This window comes from Calidris pugnax, unplaced genomic scaffold (genome assembly GCF_001431845.1).
Source record: "Calidris pugnax isolate Ruff unplaced genomic scaffold, ASM143184v1 scaffold11, whole genome shotgun sequence".
Taxonomy (NCBI): domain Eukaryota; kingdom Metazoa; phylum Chordata; class Aves; order Charadriiformes; family Scolopacidae; genus Calidris; species Calidris pugnax.
This window is the reverse complement of record NW_015090803.1, coordinates 1,881,648-1,904,177: the sequence shown is the minus strand read 5'-3', so window position 1 is coordinate 1,904,177 and position 22,530 is coordinate 1,881,648. Positions and strand designations below refer to the sequence as shown.

General features: G+C 34.9%; 1 protein-coding gene across 1 annotated transcript; it reads right to left on the bottom strand.

Annotated features, from left to right (window-relative positions):
• Positions 1-21,968, bottom strand: TOPAZ1 (testis and ovary specific PAZ domain containing 1). Its single transcript, XM_014937675.1, has 13 exons — positions 21,355-21,968; positions 16,506-16,569; positions 15,410-15,561; positions 15,114-15,206; positions 14,696-14,811; positions 13,144-13,210; positions 11,933-12,107; positions 6,604-6,704; positions 4,734-4,899; positions 3,778-3,942; positions 2,572-2,775; positions 1,599-1,782; positions 1-345 (listed from the first exon to the last, which is right to left on the bottom strand). Exons 1-13 carry the CDS (start codon positions 21,421-21,423, stop codon positions 132-134), a joined length of 1,770 nt encoding a protein of 589 aa, XP_014793161.1. The 5' UTR covers positions 21,424-21,968; the 3' UTR covers positions 1-131.
• Between the last annotated feature and the right edge of the window lie 562 nt (positions 21,969-22,530).

Genomic DNA, 22,530 nt, shown 5'->3' with positions numbered 1-22,530 from the left:
ACGAGTATGAAGCCTTGCTGTAAATCAGTAAGGCACAGTCTGAACCCAGTGGGAACTGCCTTTATTAATTTGCATTATTTTCAACAATGATTGCTTTAGCCATTACAAACCAAGTCTTTACTATTTAATGACTACTGAAACAGCCAGACTTTCCCAGCCCACTTCATATTCTCCTGAAGCCACCTTAGAGCAGATATAAGCTCCAAGCTGTAAACTTCTTCCATATTAACATTCATTGTCATATGCTTAAGAAAAAGCTTTGGATCCGATAAACGAGCCGCCAGGATCAGTCTCTCCACTGCTGCTTGATAGTCACTGTTACCCTGAACTGTCTGATCTTCACATCTGTAAGTGAATTTTCACAAATGCAAGATTAGGTACCGCACAGGCAGGCCCTGTCACTTGCCTGACTTTATATATAGGCACCAAGATTACAAAAAATTTAAAATAATGTCTTGTGTTCATTTCTCTTATAATAGATTATATTAGTTTCTGGACAAATTTTAGCTGATTATTCTGAAGAATTAAAAAAAAGTTAGAAAATATATATTTTTAACATATTTTACAGTAATGAAAGTGTTAGGATTTAATGCCAGTGCAAAGTTGGTCTGGAATATTCAAAGCATGTTTCATGTTCAACTCCAGGCTAGAAAATTCAGTAAAGGAATGTAAACCATTTTATGAACTGGACATAGCAAGAGTTCATGTACATGCTTGAATCCAAAAGTATTAGTTATTTTTGACATGTAATCACTTTTGGAATAAGGATGGGTCTTAACGATGTTTCTACAAGAGCAGAATCTACCTTGTAAGGAAACAAGCAGAGGTACAATCGCATACACATGAAAACAAGAGATAAAAAATTTCTCATTTATCAAAAGAACAAAATTAAGACAAGTATTTCTTGTAAGGGTAGAGAGGAAGGAAGACAGAGTACTCAAGTTTGAGATGCCCTTGTTCATCCTTCCTAACAAATGTAGCTTTTCTATGCAGTTTCACATTTTGATGCTGAGCCAGTCAATCTCAGAGAAAATGGGCTCTCGAAAAATAAATTATAGGTATAATCCAGTGACAGTGGTTGGTGGTTTATGGACAAAAGGAAAAAGCAAAAAACGACATTTTTATCTGAAAGTATTAAGTCTCACAGAAAGGGGAAAAATATGTAGCAAATTTAATATTGAGATACCCCGTATAAAGTGCAATGGCTTTGTGCATTTTCCAAAAAACAGCCAAGAATTGTTAGAGTTTTTTGAAAGGAGTAATGTTTTGACTGTGCCCTTCTACTCCACTGCTTAACCACAACACAAGAATCCACACACCAATTGTGAGAATACAGTACATTCAAGTGTGGTAAATATCCAGTTAAAGAACGTAGGTCAATATCACTCCAGAACAGTTACTTTTCTGCTACACACATGTAAAAAAGAAAAAAAATAATAATAAAAAAATTACTATTCTATAACCAGTTTAGAAACCAGATTAAAAACAAGTTGAAAACCACGCATTCTCTGTCCCAGTCAATGGAAAATAAGATCCCTCATTAATTACATGCTCACATGGATAAATACAATCAAAATGGTACACAAGTGAAAACAAACCTTTTCAGTATTATCTGAAGAGTCTGACTAATAGCCATTGGACTCTGAATAACACTGGCATTTGAAACAAGAAATATTTCAATGGCCAACAGCATCTCAACTTCAGACAGGGAAGATGGAATCGTCAAAATTCTGTGATATAAATTTCCCTGCAGTGGTGGGTAGCAACCCAATGATAAAGCACCTGAGAGTAAATGCAGAAACGTAAGGAATTAGGATTACCAATACTGAACATAGTTCTGTTTTCTTCAGTATGTGGCTAAGAACGTGGACACCCCTCTTCCCCCCCAACCTCTTAATGGATTTTATTATTTCATCTGTGAAACAGCCTGATTTGAGAACACAGCAAATGGTATTCACTCATAATATTCACTGTGGTGGTCTCCGTAAGTGGCCTGCTAACCACCACAACTCTATGACAGGAGGGAATCAAACAGTAAATTATGTGACAATCTGGAGAGATAGGTGGACCCTATCAGAGTGGCACACCCAGTGTTATCTTAGCTCAGAAGTGGGGAGTTGAAAACAATTGCAGACTGTTAGCTTTTAGTCGAAAGGAACTGTCTTTAGGATAAACTTCTTAGCCAGACCTCTCAAATCTTAAATACTTTTACTACCACAGTTCTTAACAGAAATGTAAAGAAAACTAATTTGCCTAGATAAAAAAAGTGAAGATGATGCACTTTTTAAGCATTTCAGGGTTCACATTTCTGAAATGCTGAAATAGAATGTAAAAAATTAATGTTATTATTATATCAAGTTCATGCCAGGTAGCATGCACTGATTTGTATTTTCAACTGTCACTACTTCCCAATAAACACTTTGGTTACAAATTCCTGATAGTGACACAGAAAGTACTGTTTTCTTCTTACAAAGTATATTCTTACTTATATTTCTCCCCAACACACTGAGCTGTTACGAGCATATGTTATCTAAATAATAAGGGAATGATATTGTTTAAGAAGCAACTTACTTTTGTAATAGGTCCTAGCTTTAGACCACAAAGAACTTCTTCCCAAAGCTGTGATTAATCCTCTAAGTAGAAAAATATCTATCGCTATATTTTTTGAAAGCATGAAGTCTACTGCAGAAGATGAGACTCCAAGGTTCTTGCTCTCAAAACAGGCATTTATCAACTTGTTAAAAAGGCAGCTGTACTGAGAAACATCTACAGTATCTGAAATGAAGAATATTAGCTACTAAATTAAGTGAAATACAAATCTAATTGAAGAATCGCTTCTCAATCAGTACCTAAATCAGGACTCTCACTTCTAACAGCAAAATGGAACAAGGTTAAGATCAACTGCAGTAATGCTTTATTCATCATATGTCTTTTCATACAGTTAGTTCATTCACATTGTGAAAGAGAAGTGTTAAGGTCCAAGTGATAAATTTGCTGCCAAAACCAATAGGGTCAGATAAAAATATATTCAATTGCCCAAGCCTATAAATACAATCCTCACCTGATGTCTCAGACTTAAAATTTGCACCAATAAAAAATCACCTTTGTGCTTCAAGTTCCACCTCATGCCTCAAAGGACTAGAACCTTTTAGGATTCTCCAAGTAGGTCATCTTCCAACTAAGCTCTCCTAATGCACCTAAAAGCACACACTGGCAATAGGAGTGCGACCTACACACAGAAATCAGCTGAGGTTTCCTCAGTGGAGCTTAATTAAATACACATCTCCTCTTGATGTACACACCCAAAATTTTTCAGACAAATTAAGCCCAAAAGAGCATTCAGTTCTTAACATGGTATGTAAATGAAGCCCAAATTAGCTAGCTCAGTAACAGAAAAAAACAATGCATTAATCTGAAGACAAAACGAATTGCCTCAACTATTTTACCTTATTATAGACTTTATAGTATAGACTGTGTATGATCCTTAAAAATTTAGTGAATCTTTCCTGTTGCCCTGTGTAACAGAGCCAATTTGAAAAAGAGGACAAGTGTATAAACTGTGTGTGTGTCTGTGTATGTGAATGTGTGGCAACAGCAGCTGAGTATAATATATATTCTAAATGACCCTACACTCTGGAAAAAAAATAAAAAAAGTGAGCTTGTCTAAAACCATCTTTCTTAGTCAAAACATTTTAGCTGAAAAACAAACAAAAAGAGCAGTACAGAGTCATCTGTTAAATTTTTAGCTTTTAACACAGTACCTTTTTCTTCACTTACCAGAATGATTTTGAAAGCCTGGTAAGTTCTGCAGAACTTCAAATGCCTGCCTGTATAAACTCTTCCCTAGGTATTTGTCCACTAGTGTACACAGCAGATTATGTCGATTGAGGATGTCCATTTTATCACAGGGCCACATTGGTGCATTTGTGGTCCACTCTGACTCTGTGGCAAACAACAGCGCAGGGTTATTTCTATGAACTGAAACTGCTGGACGCTGAGACTTTTGGCCATTAACAATATACTGTAAACTGCAGCAGAAAACAGATTTCAGAATTTCACAGAAAATGCAGTTCTAGTTATTAATAATTCGTTTCTTATCACCAATACTTCTTTGAACCTTTATAATGTAAATAAACCCTTTGACTAAAGACGGTTGTAGCAAATGGACTGCCAGTGGCATTTATGTGTGCATATAAATACATCTATACCTATGTACGTGTATAAAACTGAATAGCAAATTGGAGATCCTCAATATTACTTTATAGAACACCTTCTATTCTTCTTTGTACTTCTCAGTTGCTTCTCTTTTCAGCAAATCAGAATTCCAAAAAGCCAGTAATTATGTGTTATTTACTTGCAAAATACGGTACTATTCTAAAGCTATTTTACTACATGTGGATACTGTGAGGGGTAAAGAAACTATGCATTGACCCAAGCCTGAGAATTTTTTGAGATTGAATGTCACCTGGCTCAAAGGAAATCTGCATGCCAGAAAGTCACTTTCTTAGCTGCACCTCTCCCTTATTACAGTAGGCTTTTGAGTAGAATGGTGTTGACAGACTACTGAAAACTTTTCTGAAAAAAAATTGGTATTAGCCATAATATCTCCTATACATATCAAGAAGAGTACTAACCATGTCCCAGTATTATTAACTTGTAACTTTTATCTGAAATAAAGATAGGAGACCATTCAAATTTAAATAAAACCCAATTTTTTTATATGACAAGCTTACCTCTCAATACCCACATTGCTCCATCCAAATGTCCAGTTTTAAGAAAAATTTCTGCAGCTTTATTAACAATTTGACATCTTGATGCTAACCTCTCTGCACCTAGAAGACCTTTCAAGACTGTAAAATGTATCTGCATCTCACACAATTTATCCAAAACCTTCCTTCCCTAGCGTAGGAGGGAGAAGGGAAAGGGTCAGAGAAAGCAGTGATATCAGTGAACACAAAGTGTATTTACACAAAATACAGCAGATTTAATTCGGCAATACAGCTGAATAGGCATCACTTTAGTTATTCAAAATGAGACAAGGAAAAAAACCCTGTAGTAAAATTTCTAATGAATAGTAAGGTTTTTTTGACTGTGTAGGCAAAAAACGCCACCAACCCATTGTTGAACTGTTCCCAGCACACTATTCCCCATAACATTATTTCTACAGTTACTATACAGTATTTTAAATATTTTCAATATACTTTGTAATGAATTTGTATTTGATTACTTCAGTATATTAATGTTTTTACTCTGTTGATTCTATTCAGCACTATACAACCTGTAAAATTCTAAAAAGGTTATTTTCCTTTTGCAGCAGAGGCATAATTGTTGAACTGAAATAATTACTCTGGCATAAGCCAAAGAAAACACTGATAGTTGGACCCAGAAGGACAATATGATGGAAGAAGTTGGGCCTCTCTGGCCAACAGTATAATAACCAACCAACAACTTTATCATTATATTCCAGGCTGATATTTAGACTGGTTTTCTACAGAAGCTTCCTCTTAACTTCTTGGTTGGCCTTTTCAGTCAAAGATGGAAAAAAGGTAGCAGTCTCTAAGATAATTAAGATCTGATCAATCTAAAAAAGATGAGGGAGTCAAGGTGGGATATCAAATTAACGTCCCCAGCATGGCAAGAACAGGCTGGATTCGGCACTTGTCCTGTCTGGCTGCACCTTGCTGGTCAAACAACAGACAAACCTCTGAACTAGACATGTTTCAGCTCTTGCTGGCCCATTGACACAAGATTAAGTTCAGAATGTGATCACTGACTAAAATACACTTCAAAATCATTGGTGGTTTATTTCTTATGTTGTCACTGGTCACGTTGCATTGTATAGGAGATGCAGCTTGGTACACACTGCATCCTTCCAGGAAGAAAAAGATGAATTTAACGTTGAAACGGATCTTGCTGCACTGAACTTCTGATCAATACTGCATGAGGCCTAAACAGTGTAAACCATGCAGTGAAAGGTCTAGTCTCTTAATCCTGGCCCTTTGTAATATTTGACAGCAAATAAAGGATTATAAAGGGCATTTATTTGTGAGGTCTGAGTCTTTGCTAGTCTTTAGAACCCTAGATTCAATGGAAGAAAAGCACTTTTAGAGATGTTCTGGGGAATAAGCTGTTCACCAAGTGCAGCAGCATCCTTGCTATGCTTTTCTTCTCTCTTCCTGGCCTTATCCATTCCATTTGGGGTCAGGTTCAGAAGCATCAGTGGAGGAAATTGCCCACTCAAACTTCTGTAAATATCGCTTGAGTTGGGAGGTCTCAGAATACAGCAATATTGCCAGACAGAAGAAAGTGACATTTCTGGGAAACAATCCTATCACCACCTAGTCCCAGAATCTCAGAAAGACCTGTCTCCTAATTCATCCTTAGCTCAAAAGTCAACAGTTGAACCTGAACAATCAAGTTTCTAGGTTGCAAGACAAAGTTATGATGGGCTCCATGGAAGACTGCTGTGGACGATTAAAAAGTACTAAGCTGGTTGGGTGGCGGGTGGCACATCCAGCCATTCAACTAGAGAAACAGTTCAACATTTAGAGAGGAAATGGTTCATTGTTTTTCTTCTAATCAGGTTCCTATAGGCCAGTATACCTTTATCCACTGCAGTACTTTGTGGTAAGAATACATTACACTTATTCCAATCCTTCCAATGAAAATTCTGTCTTCTTCATTATGTTGTGGATTTTTTATTACTGGAAAGAAAAAGAATAATTTTGAAAATTTATTTTACACGTAAATACAGTTTTAAAGACATGGCACACATGAAAAACACAATAGTTGTGAAAATATTAAATATACTTTCTGAAATACTTGCCAGTAAAAGCAGTAATTTCCTAAGTCTTAACACAAGAAGTAAGGTATATAACTATAGTTTATTCAGACAATATTTCATAGTGTTGTGGTCTAATTCATCCATAGGATGCTTCGACACATAATGGCATAATTTAGTAACATCATTATTTGTAAAGTAAAAGCTTTGCATTTTCTGGCACCATGAAGAAATGTTGGCAATTAGCAAACTGAGTATTTACAAATTTTTCCAACCTTATTACACAACCACTTTGGAAGCCTGCCGGTATTCTAGACCAGTGGTCTCCAAGGTGGGATGTGAGCACAACAATCCATCAGGTATGCAAAGAAAATATTTTTTGTACCATTAAAAAATTAAATGAAAATATTTTTTAAATTAGTGTCTATTTAATCTTCATCTCATCTTTTTAATTCAATTTTTTGTGTATGTTTTATAATGTGCTTAATGTATTAGTGCAGAAGTACATATACATTATTTATAAATAAAAATAAATAAATAAATTGGGGATGAATGCTCAAATATTTTTTACTGATAGAGGTGTTATAAGTTTGGAGACCACCCCTCTAGGGAAGATCGACTAAGTTCCAAGCCCCAAAGAAATCTTCTGTCTGTACAACTAGAAGCTGTAACAGCTGTTTTATAATATTAAAGCCTGTGGTCACAAAGGTCATGTCACATATCTTGAATAAATATTCATCATGATTTAGCAGTTAATACAGGTTGAAAAAGATCTGAGTCATCCAGACATTAAAATGCTTTAATATCTCACTGAGCATCAGTTTTCTGCAAACTTATTAGGAAGAATGATACAGATATGTAAATGAAGGGGTATAGGGAGGAAAGGGGTAAGAAAACCTGCTAGAACTATTAAAAAAAAGTAGGTGGTGTTTTGATGCCAAGACCTAGCAGAAATTCAAATGCTATACATGATGTAACCATGTTCAATGTGTTTCGAAATATATAAAAAATATATATAGCTGTACTTACAGATCTAAAGTTTCTTTATTCTATTAAGAGTTGTGACACTTCACGTGGCAACACTTAATACTTTTGCCTTTGTCCTGAGAACAGGACATTCTTATTAAAAGACCACCAATTTTGGTTTCTCTTCTTGATTTCACAAAGCTCAAATGTTCTTTCAGAAATTTCTTTAAGTGTAAGCACTATGGATTTTACTTTCACTAGCAAATGGGTTCTATTGAGCATTTTGACTGATTGCATTTGCAACTCAAGAAATTCTGAATATTGTAACATATAAAATTAAGTAATATTCGGAAAACAGTATACAAATTTTCTTTTTTACCTCTTAAAAAAATTCTACAACAAATAGGGATGAATAAAAAGCATTTATTGCATCTTAATTTTACCTGCATCAGCAAAATCACAAAAAGGAACTTCTGGTCTGTGTGTCTCAGAATCTTTGGTTAGTATTTCAGCAATACATAAAGACAGCTTCTGAAGATCATTATAATGTTCACATCCAGTTCTCGCATTAACATACAAAGCTCCCAGCTTCATCCAATCACTTTTTTCCTTGCAATGCTGCAAAGAAGGCAAGGGATAAACATAAGCGAACCTGCTTCCAGAACACCAAAGAGAAAATACAGTGAAATTCAAGAGATACAGCTGGGATAGACCTAAAGCAGAAAAAAGACGTAGATGAAATGCTACTGCCAGGAACTCCATGCTCAATATGGCACAGTTATATGTTGCCTAACTTGCATGGACTGTTAATCACTTTTGTCCCTCAAGAAATTAAAATCCTTTTTCCATTTATGTCATGACCCCAATTGGGGAAGCTCATAACTTATTCATCCCATTTAAAAACTGGCATTCATCCACTATTTTACAATTCTTTTTTCTCCACGATGCATGCCAAATTGATGGTTATTTTCCATATGAATTAGTCTTTTGCTCGCCAGATCACTTGATGACTTTGGTGTTAAAGGAGTAAAAAAACCGGTCATGGTTCTTCCCTTCTTAAATTTTGGTCTCAGGATTTATGCAGTTAAGTGTGATAATATGTAAACTATATTATAATTGTTATAATGTAATAAGTAATCTGCCCTTGAATATGAAAAATGCAAGTGTCCAATTAAATAATTTTTTATAATATTTTCTTACTCTTTAAAACACCTGCTTAGTGTGCCAGTTATGGCCTTTTACAATTGTGCTTTTTTTTATACTGAATAGGAATTCTATCTGCAAAATAATATATTAAATAACTTCCTGGTGATGAATGATGTACCACTACCAATTCCAAGCACAACAAATGTAAGCATAAGAAATAATTGCTAAAATTATAAAAATTTGAATTAGATGCAAAACCAAGATAAAAGCTACAAATATGTAAATTAAAATACTGACATCACAGAAAAGCCAAAGACTGCAAGTCTTTCCCCTGCAAGTTAATGTTTCCCAAACATGGCTTTGCATAAAAATATTTTATCATAATCTCAATATACTTAACAATAAAGGCCACTAATTTTAAAATATGTAGAAATTGCTATTTCTTGTAGGTTTAAAAAAAGCTGTGGTTTAAGTATTCCAACAGGCTTGAAGAATGCATATACTGTACCTGAATTTCAGCAACTGCCAAGTTGAAGTCAAAAAGCCAGTTCTTTTCAAAATGTCTTTCCTGAAATCTTCCGTAAGAAAAAAATATTAACACTTCATTTTAACACATCCTGTTGAACTAAACTACGCACTAGCAGAAGCTGATCAATAAATTATCATATATGAACTAAAAACTGATGTGATTTTTGATCCTATTTACTACACACTATGCAAACTGGATACTGAAACCAAACATGCCAAGGGAAGCCAGTACATTTATTAAGAAAATAATTGAGCAGCTATTTTCACAGAAAATATTCCCTTGTCTCAGTAGAAATGTAACTGAAAAGGTACGAATAAGACTTGCAATCCATTAAGTAAATGCAGAACTGTACGGTGTGTATTTCTGACATAAAGTTTAAAAAAAAAAAAAGTTATTTACATGAAAGAAAGTGCTGTTCATCTTCAAACACCTGGGTGCATAATACTCTACTCTGATGCTGCCATTGACACAATGGATGTATCTACCCAGTGTGATGCTATCATGTAAAGATACATAACCTGCACGTGAATGAACTAACGCATGTAGCTGAAGGAGCACAGCTGCTCAGTCTTCACAGATACAGGCTGTTTCTCAGTTTGTGCTGAAAACACATACACACTGAGGCAACCCACGAGGGCTCATTTCTTTGTCAACCAGATTCCTGATCTGAAAAGTGATAAAAATTACCTCCAACGTGTGTGGCAAGTTGCACTGGTAAGACACTCAGATCCGTGGCTGAAAGGTGTGCTATGGGAAAAGTATGAAACGCAGCAAAAAAGTTTCTACAGTGCTTTCACTGGAAGCAGTGATGGGTTGTATTCACACAGCAGATGCTGCCTGTTTGGTTTCCTCTAAGAATCAAAGGTTGCTTTACGAATCGCAAATACAGTTTCTCAACTTGTGTGTGCATGTATGGTGCATGTGATACAAAAAAAACAAAACGATCACAATCTTGTGCAAGTGAGCGGGAGACATCAACAGTTTTGGAACAGATCTGGACTGTGATTTTGCATTTTGCCCAGCATAATCCAGCAGTACTTAAAAAATTACCCTCCTCCCTAGTTGTGTTGGCACAAGTGTTTATGCAGTTGCACAGTAAACGAAACTAGAAAACCACTTCAGATTATAACTAATCCTCTTATTGCCTAGAAGGGTTGTTTCTTGCAGAAGTGCTGTTTGCTTATGCAGGTTGGAATGATACATTAAACCACGGTGTTTCTAACTTGACTACAGTTCTATAAAGCTGTAGCACAGCTGGGAACAGATTGTACAACAGTGTTCGATACGGAAAAAACTAATCATAACTGCGGTCAGAATCTCAGTTTTGACTTAACAATCCTTGATCTTTGAAGCACAGTAGACTGGCAGTACTTTAAAATACAAGTAGACATGATATGATAGTATTTTCATCCAAAACACTAAATTTGCATTTTTAAATTGACTTTTAAAGTTTTTACATAAATGTATAAAAAAAAAAGCCTGAAGCAGGAACTAGACAGATATAATTACAAAATAGCTCCTTAAAGACATACCTGGATTTTATGTTCAAAACAATGTTTATTTCCTGACTGGAAACTTGCAATTGGTGAAGGACCTTAATAATACGGTCAAAATGTTCAAACTCAAGGAACATACCAGCATCAATGAGCTGTAATAACAAACAGGGGGAAGACAAGTAAGCATACCAAAAATTGTGATCACTTACATATTTCCAGAAGCAAGTGGCAAACAACAGTGGGAAATGCATATCACAATGAATCTCAGTCAAAAAAAAGGGATAAGTGGAAATCCGTACCACAAAATCAGCTATTTTTTGCTGTATATATACAGCTATATAATACAACTTTTAAAAAATACTACTGAATATTAAAGTGATATGTTTGAGTTTTAAAACAGGCAAGGTATTTCAGAAATTCCAACAAAAAAGCAGTAGTAAAATCAAACTCATACCTTACGAAAAGTACTGATTAATGGAGGCACAGCATCTGTAATATTCAAAGAGGCCACATGCTCAAAAACTTTCAGAAGAACACCTACAGCTGGCTAATTTAGACAGAAAAGCACAATCAGTTTTGCAACTCTGTTCCATTAGAAAGCTTAGAATTTTTATAGTAGTAACTTTCGAATTACAGATCTAAAGTTTCTTTATTCTATTAAGAGTTGTGACACTTCACGTGGCAACACTTAATACTTTTGCCTTTGTCCTGAGAACAGGACATTCTTATTAAAAGACCACCAATTTTGGTTTCTCTTCTTGATTTCACAAAGCTCAAATGTTCTTTCAGAAATTTCTTTAAGTGTAAGCACTGTGGATTTTACTTTCACTAGCAAATGGGTTCTATTGAGCATTTTGACTGATTGCATTTGCAACTCAAGAAATTCTGAATATTGTAACATATAAAATTAAGTAATATTCGGAAAACAGTATACAAATTTTCTTTTTTACCTCTTAAAAAAATTCTACAACAAATAGGGATGAATAAAAAGCATTTATTGCATCTTAATTTTACCTGCATCAGCAAAATCACAAAAAGGAACTTCTGGTCTGTGTGTCTCAGAATCTTTGGTTAGTATTTCAGCAATACATAAAGACAGCTTCTGAAGATCATTATAATGTTCACATCCAGTTCTCGCATTAACATACAAAGCTCCCAGCTTCATCCAATCACTTTTTTCCTTGCAATGCTGCAAAGAAGGCAAGGGATAAACATAAGCGAACCTGCTTCCAGAACACCAAAGAGAAAATACAGTGAAATTCAAGAGATACAGCTGGGATAGACCTAAAGCAGAAAAAAGACGTAGATGAAATGCTACTGCCAGGAACTCCATGCTCAATATGGCACAGTTATATGTTGCCTAACTTGCATGGACTGTTAATCACTTTTGTCCCTCAAGAAATTAAAATCCTTTTTCCATTTATGTCATGACCCCAATTGGGGAAGCTCATAACTTATTCATCCCATTTAAAAACTGGCATTCATCCACTATTTTACAATTCTTTTTTCTCCACGATGCATGCCAAATTGATGGTTATTTTCCATATGAATTAGTCTTTTGCTCGCCAGATCACTTGATGACTTTGGTGTTAAAGGAGTAAAAAAACCGGTCATGGTTCTTCCCTTCTTAAATTTTGGTCTCAGGATTTATGCAGTTAAGTGTGATAATATGTAAACTATATTATAATTGTTATAATGTAATAAGTAATCTGCCCTTGAATATGAAAAATGCAAGTGTCCAATTAAATAATTTTTTATAATATTTTCTTACTCTTTAAAACACCTGCTTAGTGTGCCAGTTATGGCCTTTTACAATTGTGCTTTTTTTTATACTGAATAGGAATTCTATCTGCAAAATAATATATTAAATAACTTCCTGGTGATGAATGATGTACCACTACCAATTCCAAGCACAACAAATGTAAGCATAAGAAATAATTGCTAAAATTATAAAAATTTGAATTAGATGCAAAACCAAGATAAAAGCTACAAATATGTAAATTAAAATACTGACATCACAGAAAAGCCAAAGACTGCAAGTCTTTCCCCTGCAAGTTAATGTTTCCCAAACATGGCTTTGCATAAAAATATTTTATCATAATCTCAATATACTTAACAATAAAGGCCACTAATTTTAAAATATGTAGAAATTGCTATTTCTTGTAGGTTTAAAAAAAGCTGTGGTTTAAGTATTCCAACAGGCTTGAAGAATGCATATACTGTACCTGAATTTCAGCAACTGCCAAGTTGAAGTCAAAAAGCCAGTTCTTTTCAAAATGTCTTTCCTGAAATCTTCCGTAAGAAAAAAATATTAACACTTCATTTTAACACATCCTGTTGAACTAAACTACGCACTAGCAGAAGCTGATCAATAAATTATCATATATGAACTAAAAACTGATGTGATTTTTGATCCTATTTACTACACACTATGCAAACTGGATACTGAAACCAAACATGCCAAGGGAAGCCAGTACATTTATTAAGAAAATAATTGAGCAGCTATTTTCACAGAAAATATTCCCTTGTCTCAGTAGAAATGTAACTGAAAAGGTACGAATAAGACTTGCAATCCATTAAGTAAATGCAGAACTGTACGGTGTGTATTTCTGACATAAAGTTAAAAAAAAAAAAAGTTATTTACATGAAAGAAAGTGCTGTTCATCTTCAAACACCTGGGTGCATAATACTCTACTCTGATGCTGCCATTGACACAATGGATGTATCTACCCAGTGTGATGCTATCATGTAAAGATACATAACCTGCACGTGAATGAACTAACGCATGTAGCTGAAGGAGCACAGCTGCTCAGTCTTCACAGATACAGGCTGTTTCTCAGTTTGTGCTGAAAACACATACACACTGAGGCAACCCACGAGGGCTCATTTCTTTGTCAACCAGATTCCTGATCTGAAAAGTGATAAAAATTACCTCCAACGTGTGTGGCAAGTTGCACTGGTAAGACACTCAGATCCGTGGCTGAAAGGTGTGCTATGGGAAAAGTATGAAACGCAGCAAAAAAGTTTCTACAGTGCTTTCACTGGAAACAGTGATGGGTTGTATTCACACAGCAGATGCTGCCTGTTTGGTTTCCTCTAAGAATCAAAGGTTGCTTTACGAATCGCAAATACAGTTTCTCAACTTGTGTGTGCATGTATGGTGCATGTGATACAAAAAAAACAAAACGATCACAATCTTGTGCAAGTGAGCGGGAGACATCAACAGTTTTGGAACAGATCTGGACTGTGATTTTGCATTTTGCCCAGCATAATCCAGCAGTACTTAAAAAATTACCCTCCTCCCTAGTTGTGTTGGCACAAGTGTTTATGCAGTTGCACAGTAAACGAAACTAGAAAACCACTTCAGATTATAACTAATCCTCTTATTGCCTAGAAGGGTTGTTTCTTGCAGAAGTGCTGTTTGCTTATGCAGGTTGGAATGATACATTAAACCACGGTGTTTCTAACTTGACTACAGTTCTATAAAGCTGTAGCACAGCTGGGAACAGATTGTACAACAGTGTTCGATACGGAAAAAACTAATCATAACTGCGGTCAGAATCTCAGTTTTGACTTAACAATCCTTGATCTTTGAAGCACAGTAGACTGGCAGTACTTTAAAATACAAGTAGACATGATATGATAGTATTTTCATCCAAAACACTAAATTTGCATTTTTAAATTGACTTTTAAAGTTTTTACATAAATGTATAAAAAAAAAAGCCTGAAGCAGGAACTAGACAGATATAATTACAAAATAGCTCCTTAAAGACATACCTGGATTTTATGTTCAAAACAATGTTTATTTCCTGACTGGAAACTTGCAATTGGTGAAGGACCTTAATAATACGGTCAAAATGTTCAAACTCAAGGAACATACCAGCATCAATGAGCTGTAATAACAAACAGGGGGAAGACAAGTAAGCATACCAAAAATTGTGATCACTTACATATTTCCAGAAGCAAGTGGCAAACAACAGTGGGAAATGCATATCACAATGAATCTCAGTCAAAAAAAAGGGATAAGTGGAAATCCGTACCACAAAATCAGCTATTTTTTGCTGTATATATACAGCTATATAATACAACTTTTAAAAAATACTACTGAATATTAAAGTGATATGTTTGAGTTTTAAAACAGGCAAGGTATTTCAGAAATTCCAACAAAAAAGCAGTAGTAAAATCAAACTCATACCTTACGAAAAGTACTGATTAATGGAGGCACAGCATCTGTAATATTCAAAGAGGCCACATGCTCAAAAACTTTCAGAAGAACACCTACAGCTGGCTAATTTAGACAGAAAAGCACAATCAGTTTTGCAACTCTGTTCCATTAGAAAGCTTAGAATTTTTATAGTAGTAACTTTTGCTCTTTTTTCTCCCAAGTTTGAGTACCAGATTAAAACCAAACTTATTACTACAAATGGCAGTACTCAAAAAACTAAGAAAATATGGATCAAAGATTTTAAAAAATATAACAAGGTCACCTACCAGTGTATTGATTTGTACAGTTACATTCAATAGGTGAAATACTTCCTGCAACAAAGAGTTCTCAAGCAAAGAAATGAGAAGATCATTCAGCACTTGAGAAGCAAAATCCACACCGGGAGTAACTTCTCTGTAATATTTCACAAATATTTGGGCTGAAAAAGCAATTATATTAATTTCACTTTGGGGTAACTGATGCTAACTATTTATACAAGTTATTTCCTTAAATTTTAAATGCAGTATAGCAACCCTTAATTATCCAGGATATTATGGGACAGGGATATGGAGAAAAATGGGTAGAAGGATCCAGTTTGAATACAGTGTTAACCTTACTAGACCCTGACTGACTCATGTGATTGAGCTGAACGCCGTAAGCTTACAGGTTTCAAGAAAAGTTTAGCTGGTTTGGTGCAGCGCAAGAAAAATGCACAAAACCAGGTTAAATTTCATAAGCACATCAAGACACGAAGCTCTAGGAGGCAGAATGCAGTGTTATGATGGTGGATGGTCCTACAACCTGTTCCAGTGCCAACCTTGACAGACTGGTACTGCAGCCTGCGGGTACCCAGCGTTATCTGTCCACAGCTCTTCCAGACTGAACTCAAAATCTCAGATGGATCTGATCAACTACAGTCCCTAAAATGTGTTAACCACAATTGTTTGCAAAGATGGTAATGTGAAAGGATTAAAGCTGTTTGGGTGCTGTAACAGCACTTCATTTCAAAAACTTAATTCTAAAGTTTTTGGATTTGTGATGTTTGGCCAGGGTATTCAAAAGTGCCTTAACAAAATTTTGGTTATGTTAAACCCTCCCCCTGCCCCAGTTACTCATTTCTACTCTCAAGTCTAGTTCCAGTCAGGCCAAGTTAATTTTCTGTGGAAGTAAGATTTATAACAACCTCCTGAGATAACTGTATCTAAATACCTAGCCTCAATGGGAAACTGGAACATGAAAACACATGGGATTGGATGTATTCCTTCGAAATCAGAACTTCTTATTCAGTGTTGATGGCACCCGTTTCTCTCCTGACAGCCTATTTATTTTGCTTTAAATAAGCTAAGTATCAAAGATACATCAAAAGCCACTACTATGTCATACCTGCACGTTTTAGAAGGCCTGATTCTTTGATACTAATGTATGTCCTAAGTATTGCCATGCAAATCTAGAAAAAGAGGAAAAAAAGAAAATCCATAGTAAAACGTTACCTCAGTTTATGCCAAACAAAAGAAGTACCCACAAACATGAATTCTATAAGGAAATAAGCCTTACATTACTGCTATTTAACCCATACATACCAACAAACGATGTAAGAAGGTAACTGGCTCTCTAGGCAAAGGCACTGTCAAAAGGACAGCAAATCAAACAGAAAAATAACATAGATGAAACATATGGGAAAGGAGCTGCTTGGGACACAACTGCACACATGTGGGTGATGCACGTGGGTACATGCTCGTAGCAAACAAAAAAAAGAATCTCAAAATACAGTTACTTTGGAATTAGTATAGATGTGGCTGACTGTCAACAAACAGAAAGGGAAGCAAAAAGCTGAAGGTGAAAATATGATAAACAAAAATTACATGAATGCACCAACTAACAAGTAAAAAAATAATCTAGAAATGAAGTTGGTAACACTGATCGTCACAAAGAATTACTTATAAGGAGACAGAAGAAAAAACTCAGAACTAACTTGATTTAATGAACCATTGCACCCCAGACCTACTTGATTAAAAAAAAAAATTCCACACCTAGTTATTTTGAGATGTTATTTGATATTGGAACATTCTTATCTTAACATCTTAAGCTGCCAGCTTTGAGATACTGACACACTTTGCTCCATCTCTGTAGATGACAAAATAAAGGCTACTGATATTAACTCTTAGAATTCCAAGTTAGGGAAAAAAACACCTACCCTTTCAGACACCCTCTGTCACTTCTAGAACTTTTACAGTCTTTCTGCACACAATGTAAATGGGTCATATTTAATACTACTTTGTGAAATAATGAAAAATCAAGAGACAGAAAGCACCCTAAATTAGTAGTCTGTAATTACAGAATTGAGTCAGGTTTATTTTTACATGAACTTCAAAATTCAACAAGATCCACTCATGGAGTTTGCTACACAGCAAATGAATTATCATTGAAAAAGATACTGGCTTGTGGCCAAGACACGTTTCTTTTTTTAAAACCATTAACCTGTTCAGATCATCAAGTCAAAGAACAGAGAAATTGTACATGTAAGGTTGCTGAATATCAATAAGGCTTATTGGTTTTATTTTGAAACAGTGTCATAATGTTGTTGAACTACAGTCTAAGATAGACCTTTCAGAAAATCATGTAGTCTTTGATCATTTACACGCAGTGTCACTTGGCAATGGGTCAACTCATTTAATCCAAATCTACAATCCCAGGTGGCTGAGGGCATTTCCAAAACAAACTTTAGCACATGCTTACGGTATGTAAATTAGTTTGCTTTCTTTTGGAATCTGTTTTCCTCCTTCTTTGGACTGATTCCCAAAAAAAGCCAAGATTGCATCTGGAGCTCTGACTGTTCCAAGTATTAGTGAAATTGCTCGGAAAATCCAGTTGTAGTAGTATTTAATCATGGGACACATTACATTACATTCATAAAGGAAACTAAATGTGTTACTCATTTACAGCTTCTAGGAGGCTTCAGTTGATTTAATTGTTTCAATTTTAAAAGGTGTTAACTGAACCTACAGACCATGTAAAATGTGAGAATCTCTAAATTTTAAGTTAACCATAACAGATTTTGAATGAAGGTACATGAAAGAGACAATTCCCATTTTCAAAAGATAGTTCGTATCACACTATTCTGTCACCTATCAGTTGATTCCACAACTCATTTAACATGACAATTTAAAAAAACATAACAAAGGGCCGTGTATCCGTATACAAGCAACCAAATGCCCAGTAAAAGACAGTTCTACTATAGTAACACAGAGGTGCTTAAATTAGAAGAACAAACACCAGAATTTATGAAATCCTTCATCATCTCCCCGTTAGTGCACTCTGATGTTTAATAAGGGGGAAAACCCCATGCTGCAGCCCTTCGCCCAGTGAGATCAAAACCAGGATCCCTTTTAGGAGAGTCTGTTTATGAACAGTGGGACATCCGTGAGTGTTTATGAATCCCATGGCCATCCACAGTAAATGTAGTTGAAATTGACCAATAGGTTCAAAAATTATTTAAAGGTGGTGAATGCAGTACTAAAAGGACAGTGCAAGTCTCCTTTCTTTAAGAACCAGATTAAAAAACAAACAAACAAACAAACCCACAAAAAAAACCACAACAGAAGTATACACATAAGGCCCCGAAGTTGCAAGATGACATTAATGAAGATAGAAAACTTCCTATTTTATATCTTGTTTGTTTCCAGTTAGAGGCTCATAGGATCAAGGAAACAAGAGTAAGAAGTCACAAAAAGTAAACATTTATTTAGTGGATATGAGTCCAAAAAGTTAATGAATGAGGTGCACAAAGCTAAAATAAAATCAGAGAAATATGGTTTGCATAAAAACATGTTTTCAAACCACTGATCTAACTGTGCAATTATTATCTGTGCTACAGTCTGAAGTGCCATTCAAGCTGAACTGAATTTCCTGGAATTTTAATTCATACCCACTCTCTCTTGTCCTTTCACTGGCACCACTGAGAGAGTTCAGCTTCATCTTCTTTACCTCCCTCCCCCTCCTCCCCATCAGATATTGATACACATTGTTAAGATCCTTCCCCCCTCATTTAAAAACTTTGGGGAGTATTTAAAACAGTCTTAATAGTTTTGTTTACTTTGCCTAATACAAAAGAGATTTCACTGTCTGCATACCCACTCTCTCTTGTCCTTTCACTGGCACCACTGAGAGAGTTCAGCTTCATCTTCTTTACCTCCCTCCCCCTCCTCCCCATCAGATATTGATACACATTGTTAAGATCCTTCCCCCCTCATTTAAAAACTTTGGGGAGTATTTAAAACAGTCTTAATAGTTTTGTTTACTTTGCCTAATACAAAAGAGATTTCACTGTCTGAAATTAAAGGCATCTTTAAAAAAAAAAAATAAAAACTGGTAACTTGTAGAATTGCTGAGCTCAGGAGTATGCTGATTTTTCATAAAAAATGATGCTTTTATGAATTAAATCACTTCGGTGCTCAATGACAACCATGAAGAGTGTTAAATCCTAGTAAGTTATGCCTTAAAGCATCAACCAGTTGGTTAATGAAAAGGAAGGAATATCCATTATGGGGAAAGGTATTTCTCTTCAAAGATTCTCGTAACAATCATCAATGAAAACATAGCAGTAAGCAAGCAGACCAATCGGTGTAACAGTTCCCAAAGAGATTTATTTCCCCTGTATTTGACTAGATGACTTTGTCACAGCTTTACCTGTGTCTTCCATTTATGTACTTTGGTGCCACCATGAGGTGCTTGGCCTATTATAATTTTTAAATGGACAGTTCTAAAAAAAATAGATACATACACAAACAAACAAAACTCAGAGTATACTTCCAGGCTATCAAGAAAGTTAAGCTAGGTTTGGTGGGCAGAACAGTAAGTGTGCTAGAGTGCTGCACCACAATTAAAGTAAAATTGGATGGATTTTTAATAGTTTTAGGCAAATAATTTAATTTTTAATGTATCTGTAGATAATGAAGCATTACAAACCACAGTAATTCATACAAACTAGCTGAAAATTACTGACACTACAGCCTGCCGAAGATATTTCAGAATTGAGGAAAAGGGAAATTGTCCCATGCAAAATTACTCTCAAATCTTAGTATTTTTAAGCCATCATACATATCTTCAAAGGGGTAACAAAGCATTAGGAAAAAAAACCTGCCGAAGATATTTCAGAATTGAGGAAAAGGGAAATTGTCCCATGCAAAATTACTCTCAAATAATCTTAGTATTTTTAAGCCATCATCCATATCTTCAAAGGGGTAAAAAAGCATTAGGAAAAAAAAACCCACAGCTTTTTGAGACATAAAAAGGAAAAAAGAAAACATTAAGAAAGGTAAAACCAAATTACACTGATGTATTTTAAAAGTTCAGACAGTATATTTAAGAAATCAAGGAGATGGATGAGCTCCTTTAGATGCTACCTTTTTAAAATTTGTATTTGTGTCTAACAGGTTCACCACAAGTTATTTTTCAAATTTTTGATTCTGTAATCTCTTACTTACTGACGCCAATGATAAAATTGTACCAGTAAGATGGTAGATAAGAAATAAATCTTGACCTGATGAGGACAAGTTTAGGCATTTGTCCTTACTTTAATGTTTAGGGTTTTTTTTGCTTTTAAGTAAGTTACAGAATCACCTAGGTTTTGGTTTCATACAGCCAATTCCAGAATCTTATTACATGACAGTACAATTAGCTTGCCCTGCACAGTTCTTGGAAGTATTACAGACTCATAATTTCTGAGTTAAATGATCTGAAAACACAACTACTTTGCTCACCACTGGAAAAGTATTTTTCTTGCAAATATTATGAGAATTGTTGTGCCCTTTAAGGAGATTACAGCATCTTTAAACAAATATGCCCCTGTTGCATAAAACTTGCAGAAAGTAACACACCATAGATGGCTTTTGACTTTAAGAATACATAAAAAGTCTGGGTTTGCTTACAGGTCTCTGATGCTTGGGATAGAAATGTCTCAGAATCTCTCAATTCTACTACTCTATATAGCCTGATTCTGGCTCTTTTGCTGATGTCTGTTCTCTTAAAAAGCCTACTAGTTCAAAATTCTACCACTTTTCAAAAAAAGAACTTTAGAAGACCTTGAGAGGAAGAATTTCTGAACAGTTTTTTGATCCATCAATCTCTGAAATTTACTCCCTGTCCGTATATAAACGAACAAAGGAAAGGTCATTTTGTATTTAAAAAGTGTTCACACTTGCAATCTGTTCCTTTCTTCAATAAATCTCTTTACCTTTTCATCTCCTTGTTCAGGAACATGCCAAAACCAACATTTTGCTCTTTCACACCCACGCAAAGTCATGAAATAAAATTTGCAATATTTACGGGGCAATTCAATCGTATCGAGGATCTGCTGGACTGAATGAGAAGCCTAAAACAAAATAAAATAAAAACAAGCAGAAAAAAACGAACAGCATTTTTGAAAGCAAACATGCTCATTTTTTGGTGAATTCAGAATACCTACAAATTATAAATAAAAAATACATGATCTACAATTAAACCTTTGAAACAACCCTCATCTCTGTACTATATTTGCAGCAATTCAAAGTAGACCAGATCAATCACTTGTCATGTCATGTTAATGTCTAACACAACAAAAATCTGTCTTGAAGACCACAGACAGAGAGAATGCAAGAACTGCTAAATGAGACAGACAATGAGTAGAGAGGAGGAAGAAAAGTGACAAACTCCTCCATGGCTTTGGATAACAATCTGAGAATTCTGGGACATCAATTTACCCTTTTTTAGTGCCCAGCATAATGGATAATGTAGTCTGTCTTAAACAGGAAAACCTTGTGAAACCTTGTCTGATTTTCAGTTCTAAAAAAACAATAAAGCAAAAACCATTATTTGATTTTGCTTAAGCTGAAAATAAAAATCAAAAAGCCTTCACTGTGAATAGCTGTCCCCTCATTATTGATTTTGTCCTCAGTAATTTTATTTATTCAGTGATAATATCTTAAGAGGAGGAGAAACATAAACAGACATCATTAAGGATTTAACAACTCACAATTGCATTTTTTTCCATCTTCCATGGCTCACAAACTCCGTAATTTTGCAATGGCATTAAAGAACTTTTTCCTGAAAATCTGTAATCTAAAAATTAGGATGAGGGCAATAAATGGATCATATAATAAAACAAATCATACTGAATTCACTCTCATTTATCTTATTTTCCTTTATATTTATAGCTCCTTTAACTCACAGTAATGATTAATGAAAATTTGATTAATAAAATATAAAGCCAGTAATTTAAGTTACAGTTCTTTTAATTATCCTAAGACTTTACACAAACTTCAAGAGTAAGCACATTTACATTAAAAACTTCATTACTTCATCCAAGGTTTCTAATCTAACTTACAAAGATAAGAAAAAGAAATGGAATAAAAATATCCCAAAGTTTTAATTT